Source organism: Patagioenas fasciata, chromosome 5 (genome assembly GCF_037038585.1).
Source record: "Patagioenas fasciata isolate bPatFas1 chromosome 5, bPatFas1.hap1, whole genome shotgun sequence".
Lineage (NCBI taxonomy): Eukaryota > Metazoa > Chordata > Aves > Columbiformes > Columbidae > Patagioenas > Patagioenas fasciata.
Window position 1 is genome coordinate 32,339,514 of NC_092524.1, and position 23,689 is coordinate 32,363,202.

The window sequence follows — 23,689 nt, forward strand, 5'->3', positions numbered from 1 at the left end:
TCTGGCCTGAGAGCCTGTTTGGGCTGGGGAAATATGTATCAGATTAGCTGCACAAGTGTAAGTTGTTGGGGAGATTTGGGGGAAAGAAGAGTGGGACTGGCTCCACTGTGACATTGACTGCAATAACCTATTCTAATAGATTCCCAGGAACAATTTTGTGTTATAGCAATATTGCATGTGTCCACTGAAGTCTGCAGTCATCAGCTTTTAGAGTTAGGCTTGACCTAAACTGGTATTTTAGGCAGGTCAGTCTGTACCTTTCTGTTGTTTCCCTTCTCTACCAAAGTAAGGTTGGATGGGAAATGGAAAAAAAATTTCATGAAGCTTTTAAAGCTGGTTCTATTTAGCAGGATTTAAAGCACAGCTGAACAAAAGGAGTCTTATTTCCCTCTTACTTGCATTTTCCTCTGTTGTTTGGCCAATCAATGCAATAAAATGAGCTAGTGTCTTCTTGTCCCCTCACTAATTCCAAACTGCTGTTTATGGGGATGTTTTCTTGTCCACCTTCAACCACCCCATCACGTTTTATTTTTCTAACTCTGAACTTTTTACAAAGTAGAAGATATTTAAGTTACAGATTGTTTTAAAAATAATGGAACAAAACAAAAAGAAAAAAAAAGCTGCAACACTGAAATTATTTTGTATTTATATAGAAGAGGGGGTGAAACCATTGAAGATGTTATTTAAAGAGTTTAAAAATACTGAAAATAAAACCTATTTGACAAATAATATTTAAAAACTAAAGAGAGTTGGCAAGTGAGACGTTTTCTGGCTAAATCTGATTTTCAGAGTAGTTAAAAAAAAAAACTGGTTTTGTTGTGAGCTGTATAACTCCAGTATGTGGTTCAGAAGTAGCCTACTTATGACAGTGTTTGTTCCCTTGGCCTTATAAAGACCAAAATGGATTTTATAAACAAGGAAGCTTGAATACTGAAAGAAGACAAGTTGTTATTCTCAAGCTGTGTCTGGACAGTTCACTTCTGTCCAATCTTGGAAAAAAGTTATCAATAGTGGAGTCAGCATACAGTCACAGTGAAATATTAATTCCTTTCTTTGAGGTGGTCTCATCAGTAATGAAAGAAAGGTGAAGCTATTCAAATCAACAGCAAAATTCAGAGTTAACACTCTCTTTGGATGAACATGGTAGTTTATGTTTTTCTCAGAGTTGTTAATTTTCTCAGGTAGAATGCTATTCGTTATGTTCAATGCAAATGTTAAGCCTGTCTTAGAATCATAATTACAGTATGTTCTATGTGCTTATTAGAGGTAAGATTGATTAGCAAGGTATTACATTCCGGTTTCTAGTGATGGGCAAAAAGGAGTCACGTTGCAGCACTCTTTGACCACATTTGGAATCTGTTTTTAAAGGTGGTTAAAGCCGTAGGCAGTCAATCCCCTGACTCCACCCACAGTGGTGATGAGGAGCTTTTTGGAGGGTCAAATCTGTCCATATAATTATGCCCTAATCTCTACAGTCTGCTCCCTCTCAGAGTCAAGGCACCTTTGAAACTCCCTTTCAGCCCCACACTAGGAACAGATGGCGACAGGAGACACCATTATCTCGGATGAATCAGGGAACCGCCTCTCTTTCCCATCATTGGGTATGGATGTAGAAATACTTTTCCCTACCTTTAATGCGGCATAGAGTGAAAATGAGACTTAAAACATTCACTTTTTTTTTGTTTTCCCCCAGCTAGTTACTCACTTAAGAAGTAAGGCAGGCAGACCTGTGACTTTTGATGTGTAAATCTTGCGCTCCGTGATGGGAACTCAGTTTTGTTCCGTCTAAATTGTGACAATGACTTCCCTCATGGAGAGGACAAACTATAGTTACTGTATGCGTGTTCTCCAGAGCATGTGTCTGTCTGTATTACTAGATTCTTTCTCCTGCTATTACCACGGTACTGCAGTGGCTACCATGCAGATTTGTATTCTCCTTTTAAGGCAGATTGTTCATAATGTTATTTTTTGTTTTGGGGGAAAATTAAGGACAGTCTATGATAACATAAAGAACTTTCTGGCAACCACACTGAATAGATTTTCTGCAGTTTGGCAAATTGGGGAGAGTCTTGAACCAGAATCTGAAACCTTAAACAACGTTTCTCTCCCCAAACTTTTGAAAACTTCAAATCAAGGCCTCAATGTACTTCTTAATAGTAGATACTCCTCTCTAGTGTTAAAATATATTTATTTTATTTGAATGCCCCATTAAAAAATAAGGGGCTAGAGTCCAGACCTCAGCCTAGATGTAATTCAAGATGTAGTGTGATAGAAAACTGAACAGTGAATACAAAATTAAGACTTTGAGAAGTCAGAATCAGGCCTGAAATCAAGATGGCCTAAAGACATCCAAAAATTGTTGCCATAACTATAGAGGGGAAATTTGCTTAAAAAAAAAAAAAAAAAAATTGGGGTTACCTTTTAAGAATGCAATTCCCAAAGTTGCAATGAATGAATCATTGGCGCCAATTTTTACACTGTGTAGCTCCATAGTTATCTTTGTTATGCTAACTGCATAACATTTTTGGTGATGTGTCTGCAGAGGGCTGGTGTTGAGTCTGTAGCATTGATACTCTGATACCTTTTTCTCCTCTTTCAGATAACCAACTATTGGAAAAGATCAAAGAAAGTGAGGAGGAGGACTGACAAGAAACAGTGTATAAGAGATGCCTGCATAGCTTTAAATAAATAAAAAGCGGTTAAGACTTGAAATCTGTTGCAGAATACCTGTGCATGTGGGGCCCTGTTTTGTCGTAACAAGGTATGTTAACAGCACACAGAGCATGCTGTCATATTTAGACCTATATGAATCTGGTCCTTTGAGTATTAATGTATTTGAAGAAAATAAAGTTGTATATCGCTGGAAATCTCTGGGAATATTAAAGCTGAAAAAACCCCATGTGGCTTCTGGTAGACTAACAACTCTTTGTCTTTTATGTTTCCCTTTATAGCAAAATTAGATTTGTGGCTTTCAATGTCAGCGTCTAGTTTGTTTCACTTTCCAATTCACAAGAGTTGAGGAATGTGTAAGAACGAACCTAACTTTCCCTCCCTCCCTCCAGAAAAGAACAACCCTGCATTTAAACTTAACAAGATGAAAAGGAAAGCAGGAGACAATAAATATAGAGTAACAACTGCTCCACAGTGAAGGATCATCATTCAAAATGAGGCTTTGCAGGCTGAATATTTTTGACACCTCACAGAAAGTATCAATGCACTTGCATTATGTAAATAGTAAAAATGTTTGAAATAGAGGTAGATCAGGAGAGTAGCGATAGGATCTATGAAACATGACACTTGAAAATAAATTACACTGGTTTTCTTCTCACTGGGCAGAGACCAGCTGCAGTTCTGTAGAGGGGACCAGACATGAGACCATGGATTCTGCCTTTTAAAGCCCTACTCACTCTATCCTCATAAAGGCAGCATGCTTAGGCCTTGTATTAATGCTATAAATTTTACCCCAATAGTTTTATGTCAAAACTTACCTTCCTTTTTTAAATTTAAATTTTGGCCGTTCAAACACCTGGCAACCTCTCATTAAAAATATGCCCACCTAGGGTTTTTATGCAAAATAATTTATGCAGCCTCCTTGTTATGTTTCAGGTGAGTCTGAATAAAGTTAACAGAAGCTAAGTAGGAATGTAAGAATCCTGAAGCTGGAACAGTGTATGTGTAGCTGAGTGTGTCTCAGATATGTTGGTCTTGTGTTGAAGCATAAAACAATAGTAACAATATTGATAAGTGACTTATGGTAGCCTAAAACCAGAAGAAAAACTAGTGTAAAAATGTAGTTCATAAATGATCGTAACTATGGTGGGGCATAAAAGTTTTATTAACATAGGTTTGTGATGGTCCCCTTGCAAATAGTGAATACATGAATAAGTTATGTAGCTCGTTACAAGTGCAATGCCACTCAGTGCTCTGTGCCTTTTTTCCAGCTAAAATGATAATTTAACTGTTGTGGATTTCTACATGAAACACACTGCAGGAAAACTGTATGGACACACGAGCAAAGCCTGATGTCTTTGTTACCATGGGTGAGACTTCCCACTGTTCTGATAAGGGAGCTCTGTCCTTGGGCAGATTCCTCTGAGTGAGGCATTGCTGTTGACTATTTCTCCTGGCCAGTATCGTGGGGTCCGACTGGGAAAAGAGCTATCAACCATCCAAGGTCATCTATGGCTGTTCTCACTGTTTGCTGCTGTTGCTGATAGCTGATAAAGGTCCAACGTCTGAATAACAGGAGCAGCAAGGGAAGCACATGTGCAGCTTAATCCCATTTTTGCAATACGTTCCCTGCCAGGCCATGCCAAGAGCTCTTTGCCTGCAGAGCAGGAATGGGCCTGTATATCCAACCCAACAGGACCAGAGGGATTCATTAAACTCCTAAAAATGACCTCAAACAGTGTTTTGTTTTGTTTTGTTTTAATTCTCTGAGAATGTCAACAGTTTGCATTAGAATATCTCAGGGCTTTCTAGAGCTTGGCTGAATTTTGGTGCCTTTTTGCAATAGCACAAATCTGCTTCCAGTTCTGCAGTGTGGTACAGTCCTAGGCTATTTTTTTCCTTCATGTGAAGCAAAGTTTTTGTTATCCCACAAGTGGATATTGCCCATCCTAGGGTAAATGCTAAAATTTGGTTGATGTTTGCCATGAAGTGAATATCATGGCAATAAGAAAAGTCAAACCAGAAATCCTGATAGTAGCAAGATGTGATGGTGACCCTGAACTAGAGACATACAGTTCAGGTGCATGCAAAGCTGTTTATTTCTTTGCAGTGTGTACATCAACTGTGTGCTCATGAAAACTCGGCAGTTTGTGGTTAGCTTTTCCTGTGAACAGTGAGAGAGTACTGCACAGGGGGTCTGAAGTCAAACTTAGTGTCAGCTGGGCTACCACTATATTAAATAATATAATGTGATACGATAATGGAAACATCCTTAAAGATGGCTTCCCAGAACTGTTTGGGAATAGATCTCAGCATCTTGGCAACTCTCCAGCTGACAGAAAGCTTATTTCTCCTAAGCTGTGCCTGTAACCAAATGGCTTAGATTGCTTTGATGGAAGAGACCGTTCCCCCCAGGGAAGGATGCCTGGCACAGCACCTAAGTTGACCTAGTGGCTGGAGTAGCCAATGTTTTGGAAAGAGGGACCCTAGACAGATCTCAGAAGGTTAAATTTTTTGCAGGAACAGGAAACTACTACACTGCTGTCTTCTCCCCTCTTCTCTGTACGTAATCATTTCTCTGTCTTTCTGTTCTCCATCCCCTTTTCTGCCTCCGTGTTAGAAAGTTTAAAGTTCTCAAACAGTTAAAAGAGAGGTTTTGTTTGTCTTAGGCTTTTCAAGTTCAGCTCATTAGCTCAGAAAGTTTGTTATTTCTACTTCCGTTAATACCTGAATATCTCACAAACATCATCACTTCCATTGTTTAATTTGTGAAGTTGTGAGTCAAGTTGGTTCTGTAGCCTCCTCTCTTTAACTGTTTTTACAGCAGTGTATTTTAGCTAGTTTTAGTTGGGTTTCTTCTGGTTATATAAATGCAAAGACTGGAGAAGCAGGCTTGGTTTTGATGGTGGTCGTTTTCTCTTTTTTCTTTTTTTTTTTTTTTTTAAAAGGGATGGAGGATGCCTGAAGGGAAGCAAGACCTTTGAGAGACAGAGAGAAGTATTAGGTGACGAATATCAGACAAGAAAACTTCTTGGTTTGATTCTGCTCTTGGTAACACCTAATTTACACTGGTGTAATTTCGTGAACTTCGGTGGACTTACTTCTGGGAGTGACATCAGGATTGGCACCTCTTAAATCACTTAGGTCATGCTCCATAATTCATTTGCAAGCTCCTTTAATTAGTTGCAGGTAAGCCCAGACTTCTGGAGTTCGCTGCCTCCTCAAAAACGGGCTCAGCCCGCACCCCGCCGCGCTCGGGGGTCCCGCCTCCCGCCCGCTTTCTCACCGCTGGGCTCCATGTGCGGAGAAACACGGGTCGGGGCTCTTCCCCCTCCTCCCCTTGTGCCGAAAGCGGGGGCCCGGCTCCCGGCACGGCAAAAGTTGCTCTGTGGGAGACCCGGGCCGGGCAGGCTGTCGGTCGGGCTGTCGGTCGGTCCGGCCGCCGCGCGTTATGTAAGGGCGCAGGGGCTACGGGCCGGGGTGACTGACAGGGAGGGGAAAATTCCTGGGGGAGGGGGAGCGAGAGCGGCGCTGCCCTGGAGCCACTGCCAGCGCCGGCGGCTCCCGGAGACCTGGCGGGGAGAGCGGCTTTGGAGAAAGCGAAACAGCCCGGGAAGTACGGTGCTGGGGAGCGGGAGGAGCGAGCGGAGCGGCGCGGGCTCCTGTCCCCGGTGGGGCACGCCGCCTGGGAAACAGGCGGCAGCGACGGCGGTGCGAAGGGACAAGGGGCCAGCCCGGCTTTCCCTCTCCCGGCGCCGGTGCGTTCGAGCGGGAGCCGAAGAGGTGCGGGAGAGCCTCCCCCTGCCCGCCCTCGTCCCCTCCATCCCCCCCTGGTGCGGCGGCGGCCTCGCCGACGGGCGCTGCCCCTTTAAGACCTGCTCGCCGCCTGTTCCAGGGAGAGGGAGTGACCTCTGGGCTTTGACAGCTCCCCTAATAACTAGCAGAGCCCCGGCTCCGCCCGCGCCGTCCGATTGGCCGGCGGGCCGGTATGCCGGGCTCTGATTGGCTGGTCGCTTCCCCTGAGCGAACCTTTAGAACTCCGAGACACAATATTCTGTTACATTGTAGCAAAATGGCGACTGTCATTCACAACCCCCTGAAAGCGTAAGTAGGAATCAAAAATGTACATATTCCGCGTGGTTTAAATATGAAAAAAGGCGCCTTTCCGGCGCCGGCTGCCAGCCTGAGCCGGGCGCCGGCAGCCTCCCGGCGGGTCCCTCCTCCCGCCCTCCTTTCTGCCCCAGCGCCTCGCTCGCTTTTTGTGCAACACATCCCCGCGGCTCGCGCCGAAATTAACGCGGAAAAATTGTTCGGCTCGCACGCCGGTTAATTGGCGCCCGGGCGCGGAGGGGGCGGTGGGGCGGGGAGGCGGCGGCGGGCCGTGCCCGCTCGCTGTGCCCGCTCGCTGCTCCCGGAGCGCAGCGCGGGGACGGCAGCGGCGGCGTCCCGCGGGGCTGCGCGCACTTGACAGCCGGCGGCCCCCGCTGTCCGGGCGGGCTCGCCCCGCCGCAGCTCCGGGGTCCGGCGGGGAAAGGACCGGCCCAGGGCAGCGGCGGGGGGGCGCGGTGCGCGCTGCCTCCGCGCTCCGGCCGCAGCTCGGAGTTGCCTCCGCCAGTCTTCGCGGAGTTGGGATGACTTGGCGAGGGGGAGCGAAGCGGCCCCCGGGCTTCTCGGTTGAGTGGCGGGGGGTGGCACGGGCGGTCGGAAAGCGGGGCAGCAGGGGCACTGCCGGCGCACCCCGGCGCCTGTGCGGGAGGGAGGGCAGCAGACTTGCGTGAAATGAATGACTCGGGACTGCCGGTCGTTGATTTGGGGCAGGAAGTCCGGAGATCTGTTTTGCATATGACAGGCTTTCGCTTTTCAAAGTGGCAAAGAGAGTTGATGGTGTTTCCATCTTAAGAGTGGGCACAGGCAGCCAAGGGCTGCTCGAACGGGATCTGACCCACTGCTGGCGGGGGAAACAGGGGGGGAGAGAGCGAGTGCGCCGAGGAGGCAGGTGCTTCTGCTGCGGGGATATTCCGGAGTTCCCGATCTGGAAATGGGGCCGGTTTCAGAGGGGGACCGCGAGAGCCGGTTGTCATCTTGTGGATTGCGTCCTTTATTTTCCCTGTGGTCTGCAGCGCACGCCGTTAATCCCTGAAGGCATTAGCGAGAGTGGGATTTGGCACCGTGTGTAGGGAGAGGAGCTGTCTTAACCTTTTTGAAACGACTTCTTTGCTAACGGGGGCAGCGCTCTGGCTAATAAAGCAAGGAAGGAGAGTACCTGGCGGTGACGCTTCGTTTGCACTTTCTGGCTGCGCTGAGTGGGTGTTTTTATACGTTTGAGTTTTCAGAGATGAAATTAGGGCTGCGAGGGTTTTCTTGTTGCGGTTATGTTTTTTGGTTTTTTTTTTTTCTTTTTTTTTTCTTTTTTTCCTATTTTTCCCCTCCGACTCAAGTCTCTCCGGCTGGAGTTGGAAAAACACTTGAAGGTTTTTCCAGGGACTCCTGCCGCTGTCTCTCGGCTATCGGGAGGGAAAGAAAAGCTTCGAGCAGGGACGGGGTGCTGACATGCTTATCAGCTTTCCTGCTCCGTCCTGGCAGGAAGCCTTTGCTTTCATTTACCCGTCCTCTCGGTAGCACCTTACGAAAATCCGCGGGGAGAGGGGAGCGCAGTTGTCAGAGGGTTAATCAAAGAAGTCCGTATATCCCCAGGGGGGGCGGTGGGCTTAAACATGCTCTGAAAACCGTGGGGAAGAGACGCCGTGCCCCCAGTTTGGCGGCAGGTCTAGTACTCGTGCAGGCGAGAGCAACTTCTCCCTGTGCCTCTCCCGGCCGCCGGGCGTTGCTCAGGCGCAGGCAGCGCACCTCGGGGACCGAGAAGAGCAGCAAAGGGGGGTCCGCAGCGCCCGGCTCCTCACCTGAGCTGGGAACAGCCGCGGTCGTGTGTTGCCATTCCGAGTATTGCCGATAGAGAGGAAGCCCGGGCCGGGTGGCCTCGGGAGCCGGCGGGAGAGCGGCGGAGAGCGCCCCGGGACCGGCGAGGGGCCCCGAGAGCGCGCCGGGGGACAGGACCTCACCCCCTCACCTCGCACTTCGCGACACTGTGGGGCTCCCAGAGTCGCAGCAGGTCCCTGGAGAGCGGGGGGAGGTCCTGCCGAAGGGCCGCTTGTGCCGAAATGAATCGAGGGCCTGATCCCGCTGCTGCTAAAGTCGGGGAGGGCAGGATTAGGCTCTCCTATAATTAGCTCCCTTTTCCTCCCCTCGCCCCTGGGGGGTGTGAGAGGAAACAATAGACATCAAGTGCTGGGTTCGCTTTTCTCCATGTACCTCTTAAAGTACTAATGTTATGTGGAGGAAACAGAATTGTTACTGGCTGTCTGACACCATCTGCATTTTTTATTAACAACTTGTTTAATAAAACATTTTATAATTTTCACTTATTCTTTAAAGTTGCTGATCGGGAAACAATACACATATAAGTAAATTATGCATGGGAAAAATTAGGACAAAAGCAGTAGGACACATAATAGGGGAAGGGATGCAGTGCACAGTATTTTATCCTCATGTGTCCTTCCTGACAATGAAAGGGAGCTGAATGACATTTGCATTTTCTCTGTCTGCGTTTTGATTGTATCTCAAAACCCACAAACGCCCCCTACAGAAACTGGCCACACAAAGGTTTTGCTCTGAGATGGGGGACAATGTAGAGTCTGAGAAATCCTGGCTCAGGTATCAAGCAGCACCCTGAGTGTGCTTGTGCATTTAAGCATGTCCAAAATTCAGTTTATCTCTGGCACTTGGACACGTATGTGGCCTTGGTCGTACTAGACTAGTCTCTTGGGATAATGTATTCCAGTGTACCTGAGCATCTGTGGGAATACATTACACAGAATAGCTCAGTGCATGGAGTCCCTTATTAATGATTGGCACCTCCTTACCCTTGGCCTGCCACTTTCTCCATCTAGAACTCTCATCTCACTTTCTGGTTCTTTTTTTGGTGCTTTCATCTCTTTGCTCTTCTCTGCTTCCTCTGGTGATCAAATCAACCTGACACAACTGCCTGTTATTTCTACCATTTAATACCTTGTTGTTTACCAGCATGGTGCTACAGGCAAAAGTATCAGAAATTCAAGTTTAACAGATCTGCAAGGGAAAGGCAGCAGGTGTCTGGATAAACACATCTTCATCTGTAAAAGAGGCTACATTCAGATAGTTTTGATGAGACAGTAGTGGATTTGAAGTGTTGGATTTGTTGGGTTGTTGTTTTGTTTTGTTTTGTTTTTTTCTCCACTAGCCTGTGTACCTATCTCCAAAGTTTTTCATTCCATCTTCTTCTCTTTTGGCTATCTTAATAAGAAGACATTTGAGCAGTGCAGTAGAAGAAACAAATGCAGTTTAAAAGTATCCTGAATTATTTCAAATGTCAGTCAGAAATGTCAACGAACTTTGTAAATATTAATTAATTAAACCTTTCAACACCCCCGTGAAGAAAGGATTACTGCCTTTGTTTTATGGATTGCTAAACTAGAACAAAGTGGTTCAGAAACTTTCTAATTCAAAGATCAAGTCTAGAATGCAGCTGTTCAACTTCCACTCAGCATCTAGTCCCATTTCCTCTGTCTCTGCCTTATTAGCAATGTGCATATGGTACCATAATGCATTTAATGTAATTAAGACCCTGTAATTTACAAAGTCTTATCTAGGAGCAGAGCTGGTTCCCCCTCCACCCCTTCTCTGTCATTGATCCCACAGCTGACTTTTATTTCAGGTTGTCAATTAAACATTCTCACTGGAGCATAGATTAGGCTATTGCCTTTTCAGCATGTGAGATTCCCGCACGCCGTGTAGCTCTGCCTTGGTGCTCACCGGAGGAGCTGTTGCCTTCCAGTAGTGTGGCTGGTGCTGGTGCTCTCCCTTTCTTCTGCTCAAGACTCTGGTACAACAGAGGCTAACTCAGGCACAAATGCTAGGCTAGGTCACTTGCATGCTGACTATTGCTGAATTACTTTAATGTGCTTGGGGACACTTATTCCCTGCCAGGTGTTTGCGGACTGGATCATTGCAGACTTGTGTGCGCAGTGCTAGAGCTGACCTTATAAACCCTACCAGGCCTGGTCTGTCCCTATGTTCCCACTGCAATCACATAGCAGTGGTCAGTTGTCCAATTCCTGTACCTTCTCAGATAAAATTGCCTTGACAGCCAGCTCCAACCCCTGGGCTGCCAGTTGGCCATTCTTGTGATGATGAATACTGTAGCATGAGACACCTCTGAAGAAATGGTCTGTTCGTGTGGGCAACAGGCCAACATGGGTCTTGAGTTCTTGTACGGCAAGAGTATTTCAATAGTGATAACTCTGGCTTGAATTGAAGCTGGGGACTCTTAACTGGAAGGTCCCATATGCCATTACCCATCTCCAAAACAGCCTTATGTCCTGATTAAGTGCTGATGAAGACTGATTTTTTTGTTTTGTTTTGTTTTGTTTTGTTTAGGAGTGGGTATCCTGTTGCATAAGCATCTTATTGCTGATTTTTAATATTAAATTGAAATTATAGTGTGCCGTGCCGCTTTCAGCTGGTGGAAGCAATAAAATAGACAGACAGTTAGGTTGCCAGTTCAGTGTTTACAAGTGATGTGGAGGTGATTTTAATGTGGCTTTGCAGAAGGGAATTTTCTTCTGCTTGACAGAACAGTGTTGTTGTGCACATTAAATCACATACCAAAATCTCTACAGCATTTCCAGTGTGACTCTGAAGTCACTTAAAAACATAAATGAGCCCTAGTGTGACACATTTCAAACCCGAACTGTTGTCCTCATGAAAATGGTATCTTCTGTATCAGCACCAGCTTCCAAAGAAAATGAGGGACAAATGTTATTGTATTTATGCAGAGAAACATGAGCAAAAAACTACAGTCACTGGGGGCAGAGAAGCCAAGTTAAGAAGACATGTTGATACACTGGTTTGAATATGAGAGAGTCTGATAAATGGTACGTTACTAGAATTACAGTGTTATGTCTGGTTCCGTGAGTTGCTTGTGCATGATTAGCTGCAGTGCTTTTGTAATTTTGTTTTGTTGGTATTGTAGCCTTTTGTAGTCTGTCCAGTTGTGTGGCTGGATGAAGTGTTGCTAAAGAAAAAGTTTTAAAAGCATATGATTTGTGGCATGTGGAAGCAATACTGACCTGTGTGGGTTGGGCTACAGAAGCCTAAAGGTATGATTTTTTGAAGAGTGCAATAATTTCAAGGTAAGCATATGTCCAGTGGGCTGGGTGCATAGTGCCTGTGAGACTGGATCCACAGTGTCTGACTGGAAACACTTAATTCAGACCACTCAGAAGTCTGGTACACAAATCAAAATGGGACTCTGTCTTCAGTCTGAGTTGCAGTGAAGGTAATGTGGCTCGTTCTTTGTGTAGCCTAATGAAAATTGATTTCTTCCTCTGCCTTCCTAAAACTGCAAGTGTGGTGTTTGGAGTTTGCTCTCAAGAGCAGACATTGTCCATCTTGTGTATTTGTCTTCTGCAATTTATGACCACTGGCTGTACCTCTGGTGTCCCGAAATGAGGCATTCCAACACCCCCATTGGCTGTGAATAAACCATCTTTTAGGACTGTCGTTTGCCGAGTCTGGTGTTTTCTCACTCTGGTTTGTCTTTCATATCAGAGCTGAATTTCTTTGCTTGGTAGATCAATTTTACAATCTTGGTATTTATTCTGGGCTCATCACTGCGTTGTCTGTATGTGATGTTGCCTTGAGCGAGAACCATCCCTGTGTTGTTTATCCCTGAGGACTTGTATGAGTGGAATGAATCTGTTTCGGGAGCTGACGTTTTTCTCCCTTGGACAGACCGACCTCTGACCTGAGGCTCCCCTGGCTGGGGTGACATACTCCCATGTGCAGAGAGGCAGCATCAAGGCGGCATTGCTGAAGGCCTGTTCTGAGGGCTTTGTTAGGACTGTGCTGCTCTGCCGGCTTTCCTGACAGCTCTGCCCGGGATGCAGAGACTGAGGTGTGTTCATTGCTTCTTTAGTGCAGGTCCCAGCTGTAGCACTGGTGTGTTTCTCCTAAGGAAGGTTGTCTCATCAACACAATCTAAAATAAAGCATAGTTTTAAAATACCCACTTTTAAAACAACAAAACCAACCAACCAAACAAAACATGAACCAACATTTTTCAGATGGAAGTATTTCTTTCTTGTCTTTAAAAACTTCTCTACAACTTGTGGAAAAACCCAAATACACTTGACTAGTGTGTGAGCAACAGAAAGTGGTTTTCATTTCTACTTTCTTATTTCAAAAGAAAGAGCAGAACTGCCCAGTGTATTTTCACTGTCTAAATTGAGTGACACATGACACAAATATCACACGTGCTTGAATACTGAATGTTTGAAATTATTGTTTTTCTTTAATAGCCTAAATTATCAGAAGTATGACACCTTTTCTTTTTTTTTTTTTTTAATAGTTATATATGGTTTATTTCCCAGCAGAGCGTATTTTAACCACAGATTCCCAGCAGATGTCTCAGAGAAGAATAATGCAGTGTCTCTCTGGCTGCTGGCAAATATCCTTCTCACACCCTCAACCCCTCCAGTATGGCACTAGCAGGAGTATGTCAGTGTGTGTCTCAGTTTTCAGGTTACCTGCCTGAGCCAGGTACGGTCAGAGAGCTGCAATTCCAGTGGCATGGAAGGCTGTACTGGCATCCAGCTCTGTCTGAGGGAGGCTTCACTGGGAGGCAGTGGAGCAGAGAGAGCTGGGCAGGTACAGGCACTGGTGCATGAGGTGGCTGTGACCGGCAGCCTGTGCTCGCCAAATCCCGAGGCATTAATTTCACGTTCTGCTGAGCTGTAGCTGGGAAAGAGTCCCTTGCCCAGGTGTTGATGGGGACACTGACTACATCAATGTTATTCTTCTGGTGAGAAAGGCTGGAAGTGATGTTTAATATTGCAGTCCCTTGTGACAGAACTGATCCAACCTAACTGAGGATCATCTCACCATTCATACAACTCTGTGAGTTGTGTCAGTCTTTGATAATGCTGTCCTTGCTTACTGATAATTTTTGTAAATTAATACAAAAAGCTAGCTGTAACGTGTATGAAATCTTAGTATGCCAAAGAAAGGAACCCCACACAACTGATGGTTTCTTCCTCTCCACACACACAGTATCACAGTATGTTTGGGATTGGAAGAGACCTCAAAAGATCATCTAGTCCAATCCCCCTGCTGGAGCAGGAACGCCTAGGTGAGGTCACACAGGAACATGTCCAGGCGGGTTTTGAATGTCCCTTGTTTCTTCTCAGATTCCCCCTTGTGATACAGGGTGCAGGGCCTTGGTTAAGAAGTTGAGCTACATTCTCTACAAACACATGGCTCACTTCTGGCATTTTAGGTCTTGAAAATCTAAATAGGTTGGATGGTGCAAAGAAAATGAGGTGCAGCACAGTGAAACAAGGCTGTGCCCCGAGCTGGTTAATTCCAGTCTGCCCTACCGCATCAGCTGGCAGGGCTGATGTGATCTGATCAGATGCGGGCATGCTACTCCTGCCAAAACGCAAAGTACAGTGCTTATGCTGCTTTTATGCTTTGAGTTGGCTTTGTACTAGCCACAGGAAGACAGATTATGCCTGTTGGAACAAAATTTCCTCTTGAAAATGTTTTGGGTGCTTTTCACGTTTTGGAAGAGTAAGTGAACACCAGTTCAGTGCTTTGTGTGGCATGGCTGTGAATTTTTTGATGTGGTTGTAGGAACTTTGTAGTTTCTAGTGTTCCTCTGGATCTACAGCCTGACGCGCTTAGTTACAGAGCTGAGAGAAAAATTGAAATGGCTGGAGTTATAGCCCAGATAGTTCACTATTCAGTGAACAGCGATATAGGGAAACTTATAATGGGGGCACAAAGTTACTATTATTTCTTCAACGGAAAGTAATGTCCATTTCCTTCAAGAACAGTTCTGAAGAAAGTCATCCATGGATTTGTGACTGTTCAAGTATTTTGGTCCCAATATTGTTTCCTGAGAAGACCGTGTTTAGTCAATGTTGGGGACAAATATATTTTATGTTTATGATTACTTTAAAACCAATTCAATCTGAATAAGGAATAATGGAACAGCTCCAGAAAGCTGTTTTACTGCTGAAATCCGTTGGTCTTGACCATGAATAAAAACTGCATCGTGTTTGAGGTTGCTATCCTACTGATTGTTTAGAGAAATCACTCACTGGTATCCAACACCAGAAATTTTAACATTAACCCACTTGTGCCTACAAACTCACCCTGATTGCCCTTTGAAACAAACAAACCAACCAACCAACCAACCAACCACACACACAAAAACCAAACAAAATCCCCGAAACTACAAAAGCGTATTTTGAAGACTGTAGGTTTTTGTGTTTTCTATGGATTCTTTATATTTTAAAATTTCAGTTCATCAGCATATACCTGTTGGTGTGGAATAACGAATAAATCAGGAGCACAGTTTTAATTCAGAGATTAGTCCCTTTTATATTTGGGACAGTGCAGGGTAAGAGGCCTGTGAGATGAGGTGGGTGAGGGTTGATGGTGGGAAGACTCTGCAGTGAGCTCTTTCTCCACAAGTGTGGAGAAACCCTCTTGATTGCAGCATGAAGATACCTCTCCTACTGCATCATTGTATCTGACTGACCCTTTAACATTCAGGAGATGCTTCTCCAAAAGAATCTGTCCCTCTGTTAATTTTAGCGATGTTAGTCCTCCCTGATCAAATGGCATATGAATGGAAGTGATGTTAGTACCTTCCCAAGTAGAACGGGGCCCTGAAGACTTCTCGCTTCTCTCCTCCTGTGCTGATACAAATGAATGGGATCTTGATTGGGTTAGTTGGTGGTGTGTTGATGGCAAACAGGCATTCCTGAGGTTGAAATCTAACAAAAAAATGTTGATGGGGAAAATATATGGAAAACCCTTCTCAATTTCTGGTTACCAGATCTGATTTTTTTTTTTTTTTCTGGTGGGTAGTCTCAGCAAAATATTTTATGTTCTCTGAGCTTTCCTCTCCCCTGCTTCCCAACCTCTTTCCCCCATTGACCTCTACAAGTTCAGTCCTAGCTGTTGATTTATCAGGGCAGGCTAGCTCAGCACTGTGTGGAGATTGCTTTTAATTAACTCTCTTCATTTTTTCCAACCTTCAGGGAGCAGCAACCTTTTAATGATTTTAATATTTTATCTGGATTTACATCCACCTTATGTGTTGTTTGTTGTTCTGCTTCCTTACCTGTTCTTCTTGAGTCATTTCCCAAAATGAAATGTTTGTTTCAGGCCTCTCATTCAGGTTGAGGAGGAGATTTTTAATGACTTCTGGACTGGGAGGATGGACTCTCTGCGATCTACCCTGGTGTTTTGAAGGAGAATGGAGAGTATGAGGTGATGCATTTTGGTGTTGTCTTGGAACAACAGTGGCATCAGTGTTCTGCCTCTATGCACAGGGAGAAGCAGCTTTTTTTCCTGGTTGCAGCATGGCAGGTCAGAGCCCACTGAATTAAATCTGACCCCTGACTTGTTGTATGGCATAGGCAAGTCATGAGTTTATTTTCACAGTCAGATCTGACTCTCATGCTAGTCAGGCTGAGTAGAGGAGCAGTAATGTAATTACCTGTTGCTCATGTGTAGTTGACTTCCTGTGCGTGAATAGAGGTCTAAAGGAGAGTCCCTCTTTACCTGCAAAAGACTACCTCTGCCTACTGTGAGTAACTCTACCACGTGAGATTTCTTCAGACTGAGCAGAAAGCAGCTCTACAAAATTTCTCCCACCTGGAGTTTTCTCACTATGTACCCTACAATGAGGATTTCAGAAGGTACCGGCATGAAAGAATTAGGAAAAATATACGTTATTTGTAATGTAAAGTATGTGGCACTTACATGCCAGAGCAGGAAAATGCTTTATAATCATGCTTAAAATAAGCATCACATTTCCTTTTGTGGGATTATTTTCTCCATTCTTCTGATGGGAGGAATGGCATGCATTGACTTGGTGATGGCCACGCTAGTCACACCGTCAACCATTGACAAAATTGGAGGTTAAGAAGCCATGTTGCTTTGCTTTTGGTGTTGAGTGTCAGCATAAGAGTGGTATGTTGAAAGTGAATCCTTTCGTGGTAGCACTTCCATGGCTGAGATGAAATTAGAGGGATGGAAAAATGGTGGGAAAGTGAGTTAAGACTGTCTGCCCAGTTCTGATGGAAGAAGTTCACCAATAGATATTGCTAAACCATCCTTAGTGGCAGTGGATTATGCCTAGAGCTGATAAAGGCACTGTTGGGGTGCAAAGATTTTACCACGGAAATAAACCAAGTGGCAAGTAGTTTTGCATTTCAAAATATACATCCTGCACACCAGACAGTCTGTTAAGTACAATTCATGCATCGTATTCAAAGTCATCAGTGTGAGAACGGTTTGACTCAATGTATTTTACGAGGCTACTTGTAAGTATGTGTAAGTGTATTAAAAGCCCCCGTGTTAAAATGGCAGAAGAAATTAAGAAGTTCCCAGATCTCTAGTCCTCCCTGACTGAGGAAAGTCACTCTCAGACACCGGCTGAAAGGAACACAGTCATGGGTGCTACTTATCAAAATACTGGCAGTGCATCACCATGTAAGATCATCTGTGTCATCTGGTCTGTGGTTTGTGTTTTTGTCTTTCCTATCTTCCTCTGCAGTCTACCTTACTTTAAAGAAATACTTGTTTGGGTGTATTTTTTTCCATGTTGTTGCTGCGATTCCGCAGTAACTAACTCCTGGGATTCTCATGTGACCAGATTGCAAATGTATCTGGTTCAGGTATTCATTCTGCTGAGTAGATCTGAAAGTAAATTCCCTCCTCCCCTATTATTAACTTTCTAGTTTTGTTTCCACAACTAACTTATCCGCAAGGGTTAGGAGAGGCTGTTTCTCCTGACACGTCTTCCGAATTCCTCACTGCTAAACGCACGCCATGCACAGTCGAAACCTGTGGCCCTCAGAAGGCAGTCTATTTCCCAGGCTGCTGTTTCCAGCTACCTTCTCCTCCATGCACCCCTTGGAGGGGAAGAGGAGGAACAGGTGAGGGCTGAGCACTCTGCCTTTGGGAAAGGCTCTGACCTGAAAATGGATTGCAATTCCAGCCGAATGGTTCCTCCCCTTGGTAACAGAATTGCACGCCTGGGCTCTGAGCTCTTTGCATTAATTCCATCTCGGCTAAACTTTCCCAGTCAATTAACCATGTCCATCTCCTGCTTTAGCAGCCACATGTGCATTTTCTGCCGCAGCAGGATTTTGGAACAGTAAGTCCCTGCAGCTCTTGCTGCAGCAGTTTTCCTCCAGCAGCTTCCCTCAAGCATGGTTATCAATCAGGACCTGTCAGGTTTTTCCCTCCGACACATCTGTTTTCAGGGCTATGGGACTCTGACCTTTTGCTTTTGTCTTTATAAGTACTATTTTTTCCAATAGGGGCCAACTCAAATGCTGAGTGTTAGGTCTTTATACTGATACAAAAGCTGCATGAAAATTTCAGGCTTAGTGTGAGAAGATTCTGCTGAAGCTGGATATTTTGGTTTCTGACATTTTGCCTTTCCTCAGTTTTAATTTTACTTGTCAAAAAGCCTCATTAAGCTGGCCAGTAGTTCTTGCATGGTGCTCCAGGCAGCACCTGCAGTGCAGAGGTCTCCTCAGAGTAGGTGGCTAACAGGACTGGATGAAAGATGAGGGAGTTATTGGAGTCTGAAGAGTCTGGGAGATGCTCACCCATGGGGTTTGAGATTGACTACCTTTGAAGGAAATTCTGCACACGCTTTTGGGAGAACAGTTTGGATGCTGGCACTAGTGGTCTCTTGGCAAAGCACTTAAGGGGTCATGACAGTGGCTTGAACTACGTTGAACTACCATCAAAGGTCTGATTGGGTTAGAGTGCTTATTACAGCAAGAGGCTGTGCCTAATATCTTGTCTTGATCATGTGGGTGAGCCTGGTGCTGTTTCTAGTGGGTAAGTACCTGTATTGTAAAGGCTGCCATCCCAGTTGGAACTAATTGGTTCCTGTGTGGGTACTTTCAGCTGAGAAGACAAAGACTGAATTGGCCACAGAGGCTCAATTAATAGCAGTGTAGATTTAAAAGAGGTTCCTAGGTCTTATGTCCAGTGCCCTGGTACCATGTCAGATAATCCCTTTCATAAACTGAAAAGTCCTTGTCTTAAATCCCCACTTGGACTGTTTGTTCCCATTACTCCTCTTGGGAGGGTTCCAGAACCCACTGCTCTGGTGGCTGGAAATAGCATTTTAATCCCTAGCCTGGCCCTACTTGTGACCAGTTTATACCCATTTGTTCTGGTGCCAGCATGGAGTTGTTAGTTTAAATACTATTGCCCCCTCCATGTCTTCTTCTCCACTGTCATGCATTTGTACAACACTATTATAAGCCCTCTCAGCCTTTGTTTTGATATACTAAACTGCCTGTGCTATCTTTTCCTCTCCTTTGATCACTGGAGTATTTATTGTCTTGGCCTTCTCTACTCCAGCTTAGATTACTCACATTCAACTTTCCTGAGTGTGAGTAGACAGAATTGTGCTCTACTCCAGGTGAGGTTTTGCTCTCTACGATAACGTTATTTTTTTTACCTCTTCTGGGATCCCCTTGCTTCTGCATTTGTTTGTGGTCGTGTTGTGCTGGTGGTTTGTACTCATCCTGTGGTAGACAGATACTGTTACGTTTCTTCTGTCCTTTCAGCTGTTGTTGTTGAGATGATGATCTCCAGGGTACTAAGTGAATGCTACACTGAATTAATCTAATTCTTCTTGCCTGATATTCTTAATTTCCTTTATGTCCTTCAACTTGTCTAAGTGGCTAACTTTTATCAGCACACATACTTTTTTGTACCAAGGTCATTAGTGGAAATACTGAATAAGATCAGTCCCCAGACCAATCCTTTCTAGAACTCCAGAAGTAACCTCTTGCCAGCCAATTACTGTATCTGACAGGACTTCACCTGTGTCCAACCCTCTTTCTTTCAGTCCTATCACCGTTCTTGTACTAATCCTCATCTTCTCCATTTACAGTAATTTTTCATGTTGCACTTTATGAAACATTATCTGAAAGTCCAAATAGCTAAGAAGAAGATGTCTAGAATATCAGTATCTTGTGAAAGCAAGATACCAAGTTATTCTGGTACAAGGTATGGATCTTGCATCTTAGTTGTATCCTTGTTCAAGAGTGTCCTTATCATTTTGCACTTAAAAAATTGCATGTGAGTAAACTCTGGCTCAGCCTTACTGCAATAATTTGCAAGGTTTGTGGTCTAAAACAATTAACAAAGAGTATTTTAATTTGCTTGCTATACTTCAGTAATATAGTAGTAACCATGATTTACAGTATCTGTTTAAAGAACTTGCTAGTAGATGTATGGTTCCATGTTGCAGTGCTTGGGCAGCGATTATTCAGAATTTATGCCTTGACTGCACAAATGTCTTTGTGGCTTCCACCTCAGTCATCTCACTGAAGCACAACATTCCTTTAGTTCTTGGCCTGTACCTACATTATATTTAATCTATATACCATTCTAACTGCAAAACAGCTGAACTTTCTTCAACTGCTTTTATTTTGATGTCTGAAGAATAGTACTATTTTTTAATAGCTTTTGTAAGTTCTAACTCTTGACTTTGGCAATTCTCTCTATGCTTCTTGACCTTTAAGATCCAGTTTTTTATTCTATTACTACTGTTTTCTGCTCCTGAAGGGTGTCTGTTTAATTTTGATAGCCTTTTCAAGGTACTTATTCAGCCAAGAACTTCTCCAGTCTTTCTGTACGAGCTTCAAACAAAAGAAATTCCCCAAGTTCTGCTGTATTCCACTTCTCCCGTGATTAAGAAGCAGGTTTAAAGCACTTGGTGATGGTGATGGGAATTATACGATTTTGTACGTATTCTTGTACTGCAGAAGACTTAGGCCATGTTGATCTAGGGCAAGCAGGGGCAGTTCTGCTTAATATTAAGTTGTTTTACTTAATTAGATCATGCCTTAATGTGGCTTTTTAAAAGCTCATCAATGTAAAACAATGTTGCATCTTTCACTGGAGTTGCAACCATTAAGTAAAAATCCAGATGAGCGACATAAAGTTGATACTTTCTTAAATGGCCTTGTTCCATTTTTATGTGATGTTATCAGTCTTACTCAGAAAAGAAAAATGTGTGTATGCATAATATATATATTTGTGTGCATCTATACTATAGGAAAGAAAGAACATGTTTACAGATGGTGTTTAGAAAAACATAGTGTTGTTCCTTAATCAATGTCTTTGCATTTAAATATTTCCATATACTTCTTACTGATTTACAGCAGTATGTGGTTCAACTCCTTCCTACGGGTCAGTTTCAAAAAACTCATATAAATAGGAAAAAATGATACATGTATACTCTTTTTTTTTTTTTTTTCCTTACTAGGAGAAACTTCAAAAAGTATTACAGCACTCTTTGGATCAATGCATATCCCAGCAATCCCTTGCACAAGTGACCTAAAATTGTGTGATCAAACCTCTTCCCCCCTCCCCATCCCTAGAGAGATATTTGTAATTAGATAAAATGAGGACAGAATATGCATAAGTATCTGTTATGCTGGGATTCCTGCCCAGAAATGAAACTAATGGCCTGAGCTGGCCATAATCTTTTGCACCCTGTGTACTATTGACAAGCCTACAGCTTGAGACTTTGAGAGTTCAGGAGCAGATTTTTGCTGCTGTCTTGTGGTAACCTTTCTAAATTGACTGTTTTCCAAAACAAGGGGAATTACATAGCCTATATTTTACTCGTCATTCATTGTTGGGGACATTTTGCTTGTAAGAGAGGGCCTGATTTTTTAGTCTCACGCCTGCTGCAGTGAAAGCGAGTGTAGATTACTGCTTCTGTGGTCTGGAAGTGTTTCACATTCACTTTGCCTAGATGTGAGTGACCACATGAAGTGCAAGACAGTGGAGAACTGTGACTGGAGTTGCTGGTTATTCTTTTCCATCCCATCTAGCAATTACTGCTTGTGTCTGCTTCTTCAGAGGAAAGGACAGTGGGGTTCTGTGGGCAAATTCAGCTCTCTCTGCTCAAACTAAGTCGTCTCATCGAAGTCTGTGCGACAGGTTATCTGATGTTGTGGTGCTACACGATGCAAGAGGATCAGGTAGAAATCCAGAATCAGGTAGAAATTTCAGAAATCCAGAGACTGCTTTATGTACTATTAGAGTATGCATACTCACAGAATTCTAGCTTTTTAGTCCTCTGCTGTATTTGAGGGTTTCGTCTTGTGACTTGGCAATGGTGGATCTGTCAGTCTTCCTTAGATATCCCAGTTGTCAGTAAGTCGACTGATGAAAAGCTTTTCTTGGAGCAGGCGGGCAGTCTGTGTGCTAGTCTTCCTCTCTTGCTTTGCTTCGATGTCCTTGGGGTAAATGTCAGTGAAAGTAAGAGAAGTATTTTGATAAAAGGAGGAGCAAGGTCACGTAAAAAGCATGCCCTCCTGCAGGTTCCCAAGGAATGGATACAAAGGAATTGATACAAAGGTGTCAATCCAGTATTTCCACTGCTCTGCCTGGTGTAGCTGAATCAGAAAGTAAGAGGACTGAGTCCATGCTGAAATGTGATTTGTTTTTCTAAATTATGTCCAGTTTGGCATCTTTTTGAGCAAAAGAAGTTTGGCTTGCTCTCCGTCTCCACACACAGTAATTTGCAGAGTGGAAGATTTGGGGTAAATCTCTGTTTTCTGTGCTTACGAGGCAGCAGGAGCTTCTATGGCTGGGCTGGAATGTGTTGTTTCTACTCACTGAATGTGAAAAAAAAGCCCCTCTAGCTTCATACAGACTGTGATTTTTGTTTGTAGTCAGTCAGTGTGATCTCACTGAAGTCCAAAAAGTTATGCCAGTGTGAGAGACAGACCAAGTCTATGTTATTTCGGGACAACTGTACTACCAGAGAAAATTCCTTTTACTCCCCCTCCTTTAATTTGCAGAGTCTCCTCCCACCTCAGATATTCAGAAGTGCCCAATGCTTAATTTGACAGCAAATGTTGACATCAGCAGCCACCTATGAGATCCTGAGCAGAAGTCTATAGCCGGACGTGCAGGACAGGCAGCAGATGACTTCTTAGTAAGAGGGATGGTCAGAACAAAATTCTGGATCTCAGCACTTCTTGTGAGCTTTGAAGATTGAACCTGGATCTGAAGTTAAATGTCTTTAATGGAAAGGATCCAAACACCCACATGCTTTGGCAAAGCTCAGATCCAAATTTTGTCTACCTAAAGAATCAAAGTTCTGTTTCCATGTAGATTCTTTTACTAGTGAGAAGCAAGGGAAGGGATAAGACAGAAAATATGACACATTGGCAAAATTGTTTTTCAATACTATGTTTTTCAAAGTTTTTTCCATGAGGCGTCAGCAGCTCTTAAAATTCACAGGGAGAGCGTACTGTTGTCAATGAGCCAGAACAGTTAAATGCTTTTAAATATTTGAGTTGGGTTATTCCTTCACCTTTCTCACAAACATGTCTGGTAAAACTCCAGTAATGAAAACACTTGCTTGACGGGGTGGGGGAAATAAAATCCTTTTCAGCAAGTAATGATGGTGACATTTTAATCACATCATAACAACACTGTTAGCAACGGTTTAGGTTTGGCATTGAACATATACACAACATTTGTGCTTTTATATGGTATTGGTAATACATAGTAAAAATAGCACAATTGCAAAACTCATTTGTTACACTTGTGCCAACTTTGTTCAGCTAACAGTTGCTGTTTGAACTTTTAAAGGATTGTTTCATCCATACGTTAATACCAACTGTACAATTAATTCTCTCTGCTTTCAAATGATCGTCTTGTACCCTACATCTCTACACGGTAGCCACTTCCCAGTTTGAGATACCTGCAAAACCATTTCTGTTAGATAAGCTGTGCTCACCCTGGATGGTTCCGTACTTTGAGACGGTATAGAGAAGCCTCAAGATAGTAGCTGAAGAAAGATACCGAGAGCTTTTAAATTTCCTGGTACATTCCTACCCAGAAAT

General features: G+C 43.9%; 1 protein-coding gene across 11 annotated transcripts in view; it reads left to right on the plus strand.

Moving 5' to 3' along the window:
• Nucleotides 1-1,177: 1,177 nt before the first annotated feature.
• DPF3 (double PHD fingers 3) overlaps nucleotides 1,178-23,689 on the plus strand; it is a 182,340-nt gene continuing 159,828 nt past the window's right edge. For 4 of the 11 annotated variants that reach the window (XR_011739346.1, XR_011739347.1, XM_065838155.2 and 1 more), the window contains exon 1: nucleotides 6,744-6,774. Coding sequence is in view for 1 of the 11 variants with exons in the window: in XM_065838152.2 (XP_065694224.1) it covers nucleotides 6,743-6,774 (32 nt within the window). In the remaining 10 variants the exon portion in view is untranslated. Of the gene's footprint in view, nucleotides 1,602-2,599; nucleotides 2,762-5,618; nucleotides 5,860-6,720; nucleotides 6,775-23,689 lie in introns of those variants that run through there. The other 7 variants (XR_011739345.1, XM_071809262.1, XM_071809263.1 and 4 more) reach the window with 4 other exon arrangements.